Here is a 16,588-nt window from a genome sequence, read left to right on the forward strand (position 1 = left end):
TTGCTTTGGAAGCACAACGAAAACTTTAAAATTCATTTAAGAGTTCAGACTATAATTTATATTACTACTTGTTGGAAAAAATGAAAATTCTGTACTTATTCTCCAAAGGGTAAACGACATATTTAATACATATTAGTTATGTGGCTTGGAGGGTAAGCTCCTGGAGCAGAAGCATTCTTCTGCCATAGACCACACAGAGGGGTCTTAATACTTGTTTACAGCCCCTCTACACAAACAAAATGAATATAATGTCTTTATAAACAGAAGAAATGCTGTTAATGGTAAGAGCACATACCCTCTGCTCATATCTGCAGTGCAATGCTAAGTAGACCATATTAACCATTTTAGTTTCTGTGAGGAAATCTCCTTTTGTACCCTATTAAAAGTATTCTCTGTAGCACTGGGGAAGACAAGACTAATTTTGTACTTTAAAAAACCCCAAACTCTCTGTCTCAAACCAACATACTACCAACATGCACTCCATCAACTCTTTATTTGCACTTGAACCACACAATGTGGGCATAAGTCTCTGTCAGACTATTAGATCTTCACCTTATTTTGCAAGCACTTTCAAGATAGTCTCAAGACAAGCAAGGAATGTAAAAGCTTGTAAAAATATTTTAAAAGCATATCACAGAAAAAAAATGACATATAATTGATGCAAGGTGTAATACATACCGTGACCATCATCGAAAAATTCTGTTATAGTTGCTGACGTGCATTTGGACCAAGGCTTGGAAGCATCAATGCTAGTCAGGATGGAGGACATGAGACGTTTATCTTCCATGGAGCCAAAGTTCTCCTCACAAAATTTGGAGTCATCATGGGAAAGTCCAAGCAAATGCCCTATTGAAACCAAATGAATACATTAAATGAAACAGTGACTCAGAGTTTAATAGCAGGAACCCACAGTAAAAATGCATTATTTGCTCTCAAATTTCCAACAGCAGCACAAAGCATGCCACTTGAAATGTGGTACCTCTGCTTGAGGATAAAAGAGCTTACATCACTGCATACAGCAAGGATGCAGTGTCATCAGCTGATGTGTCATCAAACTGAGCTGATTTATACCTGATGAAGACTGAAGTGAACTGTACTTACTTATGTGTCATGAATTTAGTTCTCAGTGTTTTCCAAATAATCTGCAGTAATAAAAATTAATACTTCATAAAGATTTTCTGCTATTGTTTAGAAAGACTTTACAGTATCTCTCTAAATGAACACAAAAGTTTTTGTTGATGTGCAAGTACCCTCTACAGTACATCAAACAATCTGAATAATGTTTTCCAGTAGTCTGTCCAATGTACAATGTCTTATTTTGTGGGATTTTTTTTTTTTTTGTTAGGGTTTTTCTGCTTTTTATTTTTAAATGTATGTGGTATTGGGTATTTATACTAATGAACACAAAACAGTGTGAACACAAAGCAGGACACAATGTAACTCACAAAAATCCTGGATATTCAGGGGAGCTCATTCCACTGCTAGATTAGGCCCTATATAACAGAAATCTTTACTGTAATTCAGTGATTTGTGCTGTGTCTGTAAACATCAGGTTTAATGTCAATTTCCACATGTGCACTGGTTTGCCTCATAACCAATTTACTGTCCAAGAGGTATAAGACTGAATGGGTACCAAAGCTGCAGGGAGCTCAAGCCTGAACTCAATTTTCACAACCTTCAATGTCACCCTTGAGGTGATTAGTCAGACATCCAGAATTAGAGAGCTCTAATAAGGGCAAAGACCACCCTTCAGAGCCACCGCAGAGAAATAAATCTGATGCACTCAAATAGCTCGTGGAGCTGAAGAGACATATTTTATTATTCTGCAATAACTAAAAGTCTTCTACATACTCTAGGTTTTATGTTTTGGTATAACTGCTGAATACTATTTGAAAGGTGACAAAAGAAGGAATAAGGATGGCAGAATACCATATTCTGATATCCATAGTAACAGCCATGACAACAGTAAAAACAATGACTACAATACAGGCTGGAAAAAAAGTAGAAAATGAGTAAAAATCTATTTGCCATATATAAAATTTATGATATGTTGTTTTCATCTGTTTTGGAATAGAGGCCAAGGGGAAGAAGATAAAGGCAGTACTCACTGTCTAGCTGCATCTGAAACTGTTAAAGTAGCTATCTGACTAGAAGTAATAAGCAATAAGTTCTGGAGAAGACCAGCTCTCGGTAACGCTGTGTTCCTGATTTAAGGATGCAGCTCCAGGACATGTGAAAAGAGAACCTTGATCTGTCAACTCATTTGAACCAATGATGACTAAGAGCAGCCAGTCCTACTGCTCTGAAAGTAATGCCTGCAATTTACATCCACAGAAACTTGAACAGATACAAAGAGCACAATACTATTTGATGGAGCAAATGCTCAGCTACAAAAAACTATTTCTTAACACAGTAATCACCATTAGCTATGCATTTCTGTCAGAGACAGACAAGATCTTGTGTGTCATGCATGTAAAAATCTGCACTAATGGAGGTGACCTACTATGTCAACACTGCTCTGATGGCATTGTTGGGAGGAAAATGATGCCCACACAGTCTGTCTTTCACTGGCCCAAACAAATGAAAGTCAGAAGGCACCAAATGTAGACTATACAGTGAGTACAATAAGATGGAACAGCCAAGATCAGCAAAGTACTCTGAGGTTTACAAACTGTCATAAAGCCTGGAGTTATGATGTTGCACAAGAAAGGTTGTCTTCTTCTCTGACCTGACTCTTGTAATTTGAGCCTTTAGCTTAGTGACACAATGTCATGATCAAAATTGATGGTTTGTCTGGTTACCAGGAAATCCAGAAGGACCAACCTATTTCCTATATCAAAAAACAGTGCACATCACTTTACCCACTCAGAGCTGCATCTTGAGCTTTGTCTTTGATGAGGAATTCACGTATTGTCACTCCATGGACTGTCATTTTGACTTTGGGTCATACTGGTGACACCTCATCTTGTCCCCTGTAATGATGTGATCCAGGAAACTGTCACCTTTAGCCCTGTATTGGTTCAACAGGTCCTGGAAGATTTCTATGCAGAGGTCTTTCTGCTCCTGTGTGAGCATTAGTAGGATGTGGCACAAACTCTGCAATATTCTAACATTGCCACCATCTTTTCCAACGCACTGAAGCTCATACTCCACTCCATATGCAGTTCTGTGGTTGTAATCCACCAATTCACATGAATGAGCTCATCAAGATGCTCTTCATTCTGTGGTGGAACAACTATGCATAGCTGTCTGGAACACGGCTTGCCTTTCATACCACTGCTGTCACTGTTGAAATGCCCCACACGCTGCCTCTGTGTACTCACATCCACTCTTCCAGCTCCAAAAATGGTGAGGAAGTGTCAAGGAATGCCAATTGGTGTAATTTTTTCTGCATGGAGGAATTCAATTCCACACCTTTGCTTCATATGCACTTCCACGTCAGGTGCCATTCTGTCTGACTGCCTCTCTGCTATCTTATGTCACATGGCAGCAAAATGTAATGGAATACTGGTGGGAAGGTTCAGCCTCTCCTGCCATACCATCAACATCCACCTCTGACATTGTGGGCCAACATAATAAAATAGGAGGCACTACTTCTGGAGCAGCCTTTTCCTTGTTGGTATTTACTACTGCTGTGCTGCACTGTTAAACTCTTGCAAGAACATAACAATTCAGATTTTCATACAGAAGGCAAGTCTTATTACTGATGTATTTTATGTGCACAATATGAGACTATTTTTTTCTGGTAGGTAATAACATTTTCCTTTGGTGATACACTATGAACCAGATAATGCTGCTTTTATTCTGTACTGACATGCAGTAGCTACATGTCAATTTTCAATCTGACATAGTGTTAGATGAATACATGCTCTGAAGAGATGGCATCCTTTTTTTAAGCCAAATGATGATGCAGAGCAAAATAATTATTATTTCAGACACATGTGTTTCTCTGACAGAGTAACCAAAATAAACAGTGCATTACTTCTAACCTACTGAACAACTTATCTGGAAGTGTCATAAGCTAAACGTTCAATGAATGTTCAGCTACTGTGCCAGTGAAGACTACTGTCTCTGACTTTGCCAAAATCTAAATACACCAATGATGAGAGTTTTCAGGAAATATGAAGATGATGTTGGTTTTGGCTGCCTTTATACAGAAGGTTATCATTATGCTTGCATTCACTGTAATGCAGTGAATGGCACCAGGTCATATCTGAGAAGCACAGCCAACGTGTTAATGAACCTCAACATATGGCCAGTAGTAAAATAACTAGAACTGTTCTCTGATGACATTAACTAATTATTTGTAGAAAATTTTCTAACTTAAGCAAACATTTTCTGGACAGGGCTTTAGACACATTCACTAACTTTTGCTGAGGTACCCTTATACATACGGTGTGGTTCTGTACTTAAATAAGGTCTGTAAATGCATTGCTTTGCTGATTTGTTCTGGAGTTTCTTGTGATTTACTTCAAAATCTAACAAGGTCCTGCTAATGAAAAAGAAGTATCACTTTAAGCCACTGGAACTGGTACTAAACAGTTGTGTGAGAGTAACAAAAGCTAGAAGACTTCTAATAGGCAGAATCATAGAATCATAAATGTTGGAAGAGACCTTTCAGATTGTCCAATCCAATAACCAACCCATCACCACCACGCTCACTCAACCAAGTACTTCTGACTAACTTTATGGTATGGAGTCTGTGTTTGGTGTAGAATATGAGTAGTATCTGGGCATTAATTAGCAGCCTGAGAGCTTACACTTCAGAGTGCTCAACATTTTGTAGCACCACCCAGAACAATTCAAAACTCAGTGATACAAAGGATTTAGTACCATGCTGTAATGATATTCCTATTGAAAGTACTTCACTCTTTATATACATTCTTTTTATGCATAATCATTCTGACAGAAATCCCACATCAACTTAAAATCAATGACATAATAATAGGCAATATCAATAAATAAGGATGCTTCTGTTTGCTCAGCTTCATCATCTATGACACTCTCTGCTACTTATAATGTTCACTTCACCCACTTTATGTGTGTATGGCACCTTCCTTGCAACATCAGTCCCTGAGTCAGAAATAACTTTTTCTTTCCTACATGTGTTTTTCAGCTTTTGCAGCAGTCCCTGCACTGAGATATGTAAGAACACCCAGCTTCAACTGCCTACTGTCAGGGCAATGTGGTCACAGTACATTAAACTACAGAAATCCTACAGCTGCCAAAGTGAATGCCCTGGAGTGGGCCAGGGATTTTGTTGTGCTTTAGGTGGTGCCTGGCTTCCATACCTCAACATGATATAGTCTCTGTCCTTCTCTTTTGTCTCCTGCCCACCATCCTTTCTCATGTCCCATGAATTGAGCACAAGGCAGGAATCAGAACAGCTGGAGGTGAAGCATTGTGGATCTGTCTATTAATGAGCAGCCTGCTGAGACTGAGGGAAGGCCCCATCATGCCAAAAAGCCCTGAGCTGCAGCACCTCTGAGAGGTACTGACTGCGCAGAATTTAAGTCCTGCACTGCTTACTGAAATTGGTCTTCCTTTTTCCCTTCTTCACATAGACAAAAGAATATCATTCATAAACTATGAAGCTTGCAGCTGAATTTCAAGCCCGTCACTTTGAACAGAGAAGCTCTGAGTTTCTGCATAAAATGTTTGCAAATTGATCTCCCCCCTCAGAAGCGTTTGGACAGTCTCTGTAGTTCAGAATCAATAAATAAAATGAAACACTTCTCAGGCAACTATTCTACACAGAACATTTCAACCCAAATACTTTGGCAAGAATACAAGAAACCGAAACAGGGTCATCTTCTGGAAAGTGTCCAGCTACTGGCTTCACCTTTAATTAGAGTGCACTGTAACTCTTATCTTCACAGTGATAAATGGGGTGAACTGAGGACATACCTCATTAACAGTTGCCTACTTTGGGTTATTAAACTGGGCCTTTGTTGTACAGTGTGATGAGAATTAATCACTTACCTGGCATACTTATGCTTTCTGAGAGGTTCCCAAGGTAGTGAATAACTTCCCAAATCTAGAACTCTGGCAGTATTTGAGCTTTTAAATAAGCCACCACTTATATTAGTGAGGGTAACAACTGTTCAAAGCATTAAATGTACAAATTCTATCATCTGTACATATTGATTTGCTTGTTAACTTTGAATGCATGTTTATAACTTTCAAATAATTCTGTAGAATTAAAATTCCTAATTAATTCTTATCACGACCTAAATCTCTCTCTATCCTAACTTCTGGTTTTAAACCATTATACTCAGACTTAGATTAAGACCTACAAGCTTCTGATGACTCTTAAAACTGTTTTGGCTTTTTATTAGAAATAATCAAAATTCAAAATACCACAACAATCTGTAATCTCCAGGGTATGCTCTTTTTAGCACAGAGGTGGGAGAAACAAAGTGTTTCTACACCTGTGCCTCTCATCCTTTTGCATCCAAGAACAAGACAATGAGCATTTCTCTTTCTATTTGAAAAGTCCCCTCCCCACCATCACTCATGAACACACTGGTATTATGAAATATTGACTGGGACAGTAGCATGTTATTGGTAGGGTGCTTCCCGTTATGAGAACCAAAGTGAGAAGGTTATGGGTGATCCTTCAAGTGATCCTACATGTAAGCAGAATTCCAGTGAAAGCTCTGGTCAAAGGCTACGAGATATAAGGAATACAAATCTTAAAATGAAAGCTTTTAAGAAGGATGCCAAATTTAGTACCTCACAATGCTGTACTACTATTAATTTCATACCAGGCTACTGAAAAAAAAGGAAGAAAAAGGGCTCCTGGCAGCTGTGTAAAATGATGACTGATTGAGAATGGGCTAGATCTACTGATCATCTGATGTTTTCAACTTAATGAAGCATCTTGCCGGTGTTGACAGTTCCCACTGAGTGAAAATGACATAATATATATTTATCAGCAGGATGGTGTTTAGTTAAGTTATCCTGTAGGAATGCACAAACGGTAAAAGAAACAGATGGAGAGGAGGCAGGGGTTTGCCCTCACGCAAGTGAAGAAGAGCTAGCCTTGTAGTTTCCTCCTCCTAACACAAAAAGACCAACCAGCTAAAAGGGCTGTCAGTCCCCCTGAACAGCCTTTCTTCTTCTTCTCATGTGAGAACAGGTGTCGCTGCATGAGTAAACTAATTAAAACAGTATGAAAGCAACTTGAAGGCTCTGGGCCCTAATATAACCTGGAGTGCAGTCTTCAAGGGAATCTCAGTGCATTCTGTTTAGATTCCCAAGTAAGAAATAAAGAGTCAGCAGCAGTCATCAGTCCCTGGACTCTGGTTCACCTTTACTTTCTGCATTCCTGACAGTGGACCTCACACTGTACAAGGTCCCAATACCAACTACTGAAGGCCAGTACCTACTGCAGACCAACAGGTAATAAGTCCAGTAGGATTAGAAAGAATTTCTGCACCTTGAGGAGTAGGGTATGTATTTCTGAAATGGTGGGAATACTTCAAAGCATTTCTAACCAGTCATCTAAAACTTCTGTCTTTCCTAAATATCAGAATACAAAACACTCTGCAGGTACATAAGGAGCACATCTGAGCTATGTTGGATGTGTTGTAAGGCAGATTATATCACAGCTATTTTCTTCCCAGGAGTACAGGGAAGTAAAACAACAATGTGAATATTTCTGAATTTTCTTCAAATGTGTTGAGAGACTATCTGTAAAGGTTCTCAGAGTCAGTAGTGTGCAGAAGTCATATAACCTCATTTTCCATTGATATCTCAAGTATAGGAATACAAAAAGCAAAAAGAGTATCAACATACAGCAAGTAAAGCTCAGCTTTTGCTAAATTATAAATCATAGTTGTTCAATCTTCTGGAAAAAAATCACCCTTGTTTACGATCATATGGAGATCTCCAGTACTTAGACTCAAGAGTATATAAAAGTATAGCTCTTGCACCACATGCAAAGCAACACAATATGCTAAAAAATCCTACAGGCATTGTAATTTGTTTTCTTAGAAAAACTCAGTGCCAATTAAGCATGTATTTTTCAGTCAGGTCAAGCCTTTCACCTAGTTTTCAGTGAAGATGACTGAGGTACAAAAGAAGATCAAGTGATTTACCCAAGGTTACCCAGTGAGTCACAGCATCTCCTGGAATTCAGGAACCTTCTGGCTCAACATTCTTTGGTTTAATCACCCGGCCATGAATTCTGCACAATTCTCTTGCTCTCTCCTTTTCTAACGACAGATTGCCATTTCTTTGTGCGTAGACTGTTTTCCCAACTTGTGCAAGTACTTGGCTTGTAATTAAGAACCACATACTGATGTCAGTCATAGATGGAAATCCTTATGAAGCAATGAGAATTTTGCGTAACAAATGATGAACCTAAGCAATAATGATTGATGAAATTGTGTTTTTTTTTTTTTTACAAAGCAGCAGTGTTTTGAATTACATAAGCTTACAAAAAACATTCACAGAATGTAAAACTGGCTCTTCCCCTTTCTTCATACTTGAACTTTCCTTCCAATGTTCTTTTCCTTGACTGCTATCCATTATTTACAAAAGAAAAAAAAAAAAAATCACTCTTTTAAATCTACAGCACAAAAGCAGTTTTTAATATTTCTGGCTTAAAAGAACTCCTCAGGCTGAAAGAAACAATAGTCTGAAGTGCAGTTCCTCTTCAGGAGCATGCATAAAAAAAGCCACAATCAGACATTCATACACCAGTCCTGCAGACTTTACACAAAACAAACGTCTACTGAAATGGCTTGTTATAACAGAATTCTGTGGGAGATCACAGATGCATAAGCCCAGAAAGACAATTTGCAGACAAAATTCTGTCCAGGCAAAGCAGATTAGGCAATTAGAAACTACTGTGTCCACATCGACTCAGATGATCATTAAAAGATGTCATCTTGTAGGTCCATTCTGCATCTGCTATTCTGTGCGCCATGTACAAGAGAAGTGAAAATTCTAATGAAGAAGTGGGATATAGCGATTCCAATTTCACGCCTGTCCAACTCAGGGTAACTCACAAGGAGTATAATTTGCTGTAGCTCATAGGAAATGAATGAACTCTAGGACAGTGCAAGACCGAATACATTACATTGCCTACTGTCTATTTCTGGCGTAATTCTGCTTGAAGTATTGTCTGCACAAAAACTACATGATCATATCAGTAGTGTTTATCTGACAAGGAGGAAAGCAATCCCTACTTTAATCTGCTATATGAAAGACTGGGGTGTTCAGGCACTGCACACAGCCAAAGTGAACTTTTATTGATAAGTGTTCTGAAACATTAGGCAAAACCCAATTATACTACACGGAAGACTGGAGGGTGCAGGCACTGCACACAGCTAAACTGAACTTTTATTGATAACAAGTGTTCTGAAATATTAGGCAAAACCCAGTTTCATTCTCAGTTCCCTTATGGATGCAGAGGTAATGATACATAATTCTACCTACTTCTCCCCACATCATGATGTTTCATGATCCGAAGCAATTTTTCAAAACACGGTATTGTTTAATCCAATTCTTCATGAGGTCACACATATACAAAGATCAGTGCAACTCCCGAGAACCTCTGAAAACTGCTGCTGCTGTGTTTAAGTTGCTTCCTGAAGTTCTTGATTGAGAATTCTGTTGTCAACCCTCTCTCTTCTCTGTCTGGACTGCTTCACATTTGCTAAGTAGGCAAACATCCCTAATCTAGTCAGACTTAGAAGTACAGGATACATAAAGAAAAGCTCAAGCATATTTAGAAAACAAGGATTTAATTTTTCTACATCACATAACTTTCCCCCTTCTGTGTCTCCATTTTTCCACACAAAGGCCATTATAAAATGTCTCAGATTCACTAAAAATGTTAGTTTTAAGCGCCATGTGTATTGCAGGTGGAAAAATTATGTACTGCATGCACCTTTATAAACTAATCACAATATTGTTGGGTAAGACAAGAGTTTTTTACTCAGAATTTTAAGCAGTAAACTTTTGTACAGCTGATGTTTGCATTTTGAAACATCATGTAAAGCTTCTGCTTTACTCTTCAGATTGTTCATCTTTTTTTTTAACTGAAGGGAAGGGCTTAAATCAAGTTCATAAGGGCTTAATACAAGTGCTCTTGCTAGCAGATGTTTAAATAAAAACTTGAAAAAGGTTCAAAGAGAAGGAATCAAATAATATTCCTGATGTGTGTCATCAGAGTAGATTTGGATTACTCTAACTCCCTTTTTGTTTTTTGTTTTAAGCATGCAACTCTGCCTAATTATGATTACCTGGATGTTTGCCTAAACCTTGTCTGTCATGAAAGAAACATAATATTAAAGTCAAATATCCTTCACCATTTTTCATGTTCCTATGATATTCTATGCCTTTGGCAATCTATCCCCCTTGAAATGAAAGTCCAAAAAAGATTTGCATTTGACAAATCTGAAGCTTGCTGTTATCTGCTTTATCTTGACAGCCTTGAAATCAAAGGGCTACATATTCAGCAATGGCAAAGAAAAGATGACTGCGTATTTAATTACTTTGAGAGTACACAAAATGAACACATGGTAAAACATGAAATTAGACTTTTTTTTTTTTTTTTTTTTTTTTTTTTTTTTTGTTTTGTTTTGTTTTCTTCCATACATCAAAGGGAAAACTACTAGTTAAATAGCACACACACTGTTCTTGGTTTCAGTTTATCCTGGAGATGGGTCAGAGTCATGCAGATCTTTATAAGGGTTACATAGGTTAGGTATGGTAGGCATGCCTCTCCTTCTATGGAGGCCTACAACTCTAATGCAAGCTACAGTTCTGAAAAAGTACTCTGAACCCATACAGAATTTAGTTTGATTGTATTCTGATGTATTTCAGTGAACTGCTTTCATAAGGACTCCAGGAGTCACATCTCACTTTTGAAATGTTCTCTTTGCATAAAATAATGCTCTTCAGTAAAGCACTACACTTTGTTGACAGCATCCATGTTATTTTCATTCTCTAGTGGTGGTAGATGCCACAGGATGATGGAAAGCTTAAAAAGATTTTTCTTTAAACATATTATTCTCTGGTTTTAGTTTCTATACTGTTCCTTGATTTTAGGTGTTCAGCTGTGTAATGCAGATAGAGAAGTAGTTGGAATAACATCACACAGCCATAAGAAATGAGGCTAAGAGAGCTTGAAAAGTCATTTTGTCCATCCCTCTGCCATAAGGTAGGATCAGCATCCCCTAAGCCATGGCTGTTTGGCCAGCTTACTCCTGCGAGCCTCCAGTGATGGAAACTTCACAGCCTCCCCAGGCAATTCATTCCTGAGCTGAACTGTCTTTATGGTTAAATGACTCTGGCTAATGCTTAAAGGAAAGCTCCCTTGCTGCAGTGCAAAGGCTGTTACCCCTTGTGCTGTCCCAAGCAGACAAGGAGAATGATTTATTATGTACATTTTCACAACAATTATTGAATATATTTGGAGACTGCTTTTATGACTCCCCTTCAGTCTTTCTGGCTCTAAAGTCACATGTAAAAGATAAAGAAAATTAATGACCAGAGGTTTAATTAGTTCCATGTAGCAATTTTAAGCTATAATCTAAAAATAAAATACTTGGAAAGAACATCAGTAAACCATATTACTCAGGAGGATACAAGGAGTAATAGCATGCCAGAGTGATTACACAACAGAGAAATAGGAACTTTGCAAAAAGGTCAAATGAACAATACCACTGAACACAAAGGCAGGTCTTTCTCTATATCTGCTCCTAAAAAAAAATCTTCAAGACTGATGGAAAGAATAAAGATACATATAAATTATTATATTCATGTAATGTTCACTGAGCTAAATTGGAGCCTTGCCTGCTTATAGACTACAGGAAGGATGCTTTTGTATTTAAGGACTAGACTGAAACCCAAGAGGCAAGTTTAATCCTTGTCTTTCCTTAAGACTTCCTTTTGATTCTGGGAAAGTCACCAAACCTTTGCATCACAATTGCCTACTGATAAAATGATCACTAGCTCTACTTCTTTTCTTCTGAAATCTTATTTCCTTTTATATATGATAAACCCTTCAAACCCTTATTTTTTGCACTGAAACCTGCAGGACTCCAGTATGAGGGGGGCTGAAGTCAAGAGAACCTTTTGAAGGGTACTGCGCAACAAAATACAAAACTGAGCTACTAAATGAAGCATTTCAACATACTGCATATATGGGATCACCACGAGAGATGTTGAACATGACTTGAAATTGATTGACTGTGTCTTTCCATTATGTTATACCAGACATCTTCAGGGAATGCACAGGCTGGCTTACAATTTAGCATTGTAAAAGCAACAAAATCTCTAACCAAACACGATACAGTATTAGAGTGAGAAATAAATCTAGCCATTTTTGTTTCCCGATAGTTATTCTAATAAGGAAGCACAGAATCATAGAATCATAGAATAGTTTGGGTTGGAAGGGACCTTTAACATCACCTAGTTTCAACCCCATTGCTAAAGGCAGGGATGTCTCCCATCAGACCAGGAGTAGCAGTATACCAGCCCTGACTTATGAAAACTCTTAAGTAAATGTTGAGATTATGAGCAATTGTGAGTTATCCAACACTTTTCTCCAGATTTCTCTGTGATGCAGGGAAATCCGTGAAATAACAAAGCATCCTTTTGTTATAGTCCATAGGCTGATGATAACAAATACTCAGAGAATATCTGTATGCTTTGCCTAACCTATTTCTGATACATCTGCAGTGCTATGGAGGCATACCATGAAGCAGTTGCCTAATATCACAAAAGACACCTCTATGCCATAACATGGAGCTGAAGTCATGATTTGAGGCAACGGTACAGAAGGCTACTTTTTGGCAGCAAAGCTACTACTGTCTAAATTGACAATAGCACATCCCCTCTGAAAAACAAACAACGGTATTTGGATTTACCATTTGTGGTTGAATGCTTTGACAGGATCCATTTTTAAAATTACACTTGTACTGTTAATATTATCTCCCTTTATTCTGAGGTCATATTAACACTTTCAAAGCTAAAAGATATCCCTACCAGTATTGTTTTTTGCTGTATCATTTTCTGCACTTGACACTAGACAAATGGTTCCTGATTTTACTACACAAAACTAGGACAAGATTCCAGTTCTATCCCATTGCTCTTCATATACAGGTCCCCAGAACTTGTCATTCAACTAGTGTGCTATGAATTTGGCTGCATCTATTTCTTTCTCTGCTTTTGTTTTCTCTTCTTTAGAGATCTTGCTTGCAGTTGCTGCTCATTCATATTCTCCCCCTCAAAAACTACTGGTCAAAATCCATCTACTTTATTTAAAAGGAATAAAATAAACATCTAATACATGATGTGGTAGAAACCAATAGAAGCAGCAGCCTCTATTCAGCAGCAGAGAGCTTTTTGGCTTCCTGTGAATGTATTCAATATGAACCCTTGGGTTGTGCACTGTCCTGCTTGGTTGAGCTGCAGCTCCACTTACTTTGGTTACCTTCCAGAGGATGAACATGATCCTCAAAAAAGCTCTTGGCACACTCAAAGTGGAAACAGGAGCATTCAGATCACCTTGAAATCAAAGCAGGGACACAGTCTTTCTTCAGATCAAGTCCATACTAATGATTCTGCATCAACTACAGATGCACACATGGCAGAGTATATTCCGCAGACAGTAACTACGGCATGCTAAGCGCGACTCACCTCATTCTTCCCATTGTCAGAAAGGAAAAGCTTAGGCTGAGCTGCAAGAATTCTTTCTGTCTTTCAGGACATCCCCTATCCTGCAAAATGAACCCCCCTGAATAACTAAGCTGCCGTAAAATTAAAGCTACACCCTGCCCACAGGACAGGGGGAACTTTAAGATTCTTGGACTGAAGGAAGAAATCTGGTCTCCAAATAAAATAAAGCCGAGTTTTCCCCAAAGTGCTTAACTAAAGGGTATCCATGCCACACTTTTATTTTTCATCCTTTTTTGACCTTTAATTTAACCTAAGTACACACTCAATTTTAGCTGTGTTTTCTTCCCAACTTCTCCCACTTTAGGCCACACACACCAAGGTCATTCTGTGATTTGACACCCTTCCTTTCTCAAAATCTTATGTCGAGAAGGAAAAGAGAGATGTTATTTGAAACAACCTCAAACTAGAGTTATTTCGTCCATTAGGGTACTTATTTAACCAACTGCTTCAAACCGTGCCTTTTTTACATTGAAAATTATAGCTTTTATGGATTCCTGTAAACTTCTAGGTATGAAAATGGCTCTTTTTCAAAAAAGTGCTTCTAGATCACTAAAAATAACTCACTTGTGTTTACATTTCCTTTGAGTGGAATTCAAGGTAATAATATGTACTCCTCACCCCTATCTTTACTGATCTGTGTTCTTTCATTTGTAATCAGTTCGCACATGTATCTACTGTTGATAGAACTGCAGTCAAGACACCTTGTCCACTGCTTTGCACAACACGTATATACCAAGACTGGCATCCCAAGGAGGTCTGTCACTCAGATTCCAACCTCACCAATGCCCACAAACTATCAGTAGTAGATATCTCTTTGGGATGTCAGATAATAGAAGAGTACCTCCAGCAGACTGGCCTTTGAGTGGTAGATTAACTTTGTCTGTCTTTTTGTCCCACTTGTGATGGGTTATTAGCTTTATAGCATCTAGGGATGATACCACTACACACATCTGTTTTTAAACTGTATTTGATATGTTGCCGTATGTTTCTCCAAATGCTCTAAAATAGTAATTCAGATCAATTTTTCTCTTATTAACAAACCACCCTGTTTATTAAAATAAAATTTCTGGTTTGGGGACTCATTCTACCATAACATCTTATGCTTTCACTCAACACATGAACCCCATCCATCCACGGCTGATCTCATTTCTTTGTGGCACTGTAAAAACTGTAGGCTTAGGCTCACTAATGGTTGAATGATCTGGACATTAACATGCCAGCTGATTTTTCATACTTGGTGACCTCCGGTTGCTGAGCCAGGTATATATCCGGCACAGAACTCTTAGGCTCTACCTGCTAGTTACTTGAAAATTGAACTACTGCAATGATACTCCCAAAGCAAACTTTGGTTTGGCAAGAGGTACAAGGCAATTCAGAAATTGGCTCCCTCTGAAAGTTCTCCTTTCCTTGTTATTTCCTTCCAAGAATGTTGAAAAAAAAAGAAAAAAAAAAAGAAAAAAGAAAAAAAAGAATATTCTCCCCTTTTAAATTGCTGTTCACTCACCAAATCGAATAGCCTTTGTACTGAATATATTTCTAATGAACACAAGTCATGAAATATTAGAAAGTTAAAAATAGTCAAGATGGCAGTAGTCTCCCTCAAGGAATATATCATGCCAGATGTAATGTCCCAGAATACAAACTTTCTTCTGTCACAAATTCTATCATCTTAGATTGTTATTAAGTGTGTGAGTAGCACTCCTACATGAAACTGCTGTCCACTAACACAGAGATTGAAACTGAGTCAAACTGAAACTGAACAAATTGTTAACACCTAAATATTACTTCAGTTATCTCAGAATTCACATTAATACTACAATTTACCATAAAAGTAGCATTTCAATATTCTTAGAAAAAGATTTTGCTCTTTTCCACAAAAGCCTTCTCTGCAGGCAATACACTGTCCCATGTAAAGTTTCATAACAATACAGCATGCAAGTAGTTCAAAACAATGATATACTTTCCATTGTGTATTCACTAAATGCATGCAAAATATAATAGATAAGCCAATCACCTTCACAGGAGGGACATGTATTGACGTTTTTGGACAGTAGCAGCAGCCTTTGAATTTTCACTTCAACTGCTGCTTAAAAACGACACTGTCAGAAAGGAAACACCTACTGTGCGCCTTCACTTGCCTTCTGATCCCTTATTAGTTAACCCTGAAGTGCATATGTATACAGCCTTAATCCCCAAGTGAGTAACTGGACCAAGGGAAATCTGGAATTAATTGCAAAGTATTTTGGTTACTAATGCAGCTGTTACAAGTGTTTGATTTGGCAAGCGAACAGAAAAGGCACTGCATACCAATTTCGTGAGCCACTGTAAAAGCTGCATGGAGGCCGTCATCTTCAATCACTGCACAGCTGCGCTCAGGAGAGCATATGGTCCCAACGTCTGCCATTCCCAGAGTATCACATGAATGATGCCCACATAAATCCTGTCCAGGAAGGAAAAAAAAATCATTAAAATAAATTTTTACACCCATAAGTAACAACAGGCTAAAGCCACCAGCCCTTTGCAAACAGCAGAACCTGGATAAAACAGTCATATAAGCTCACATCTAAAGATCTCAATGCAGTTTAAAAGTATGATTATCCAATCCAATCCCTGCTATAGTCACTGGGATAAATTTCACTGAATTTAATGGGTTAATTAATCTATAATTCATTGTTATTTAAATTTGTATTTCCGCAATGCATGCAGATACTCAAAGTTGCATTGAACTAGTATATAAATCACACACTATAGAAACATTTCTGAAGAAATAAAAACAGAAGAGATAATATATTTATTTACTAAAGGTGAAAACAAGTGCACAGATTAAGCATCACATTCCTAATCAATTTTTGAACAACAGATTGCCTTTCTTTTCAAAAGGCAAATCTCC

General features: G+C 37.9%; 1 protein-coding gene across 1 annotated transcript in view; it reads right to left on the reverse strand.

The window, feature by feature from the left end:
* The window catches only part of ADAMTS5 (ADAM metallopeptidase with thrombospondin type 1 motif 5), a 40,566-nt gene that overhangs the window by 12,245 nt on the left and 11,733 nt on the right, over positions 1–16,588 (reverse strand). Inside the window, exons 2-3 of the mRNA XM_072361443.1 lie at positions 16,006–16,138; positions 679–846 (exon numbers count right to left, since the gene is read on the reverse strand). Coding sequence (XP_072217544.1) covers positions 679–846; positions 16,006–16,138 — 301 coding nt within the window. The remainder of the gene's footprint in view (positions 1–678; positions 847–16,005; positions 16,139–16,588) is intronic.

Source organism: Excalfactoria chinensis, chromosome 1, assembly GCF_039878825.1.
Source record: "Excalfactoria chinensis isolate bCotChi1 chromosome 1, bCotChi1.hap2, whole genome shotgun sequence".
In the NCBI taxonomy this organism is placed as follows: domain Eukaryota; kingdom Metazoa; phylum Chordata; class Aves; order Galliformes; family Phasianidae; genus Excalfactoria; species Excalfactoria chinensis.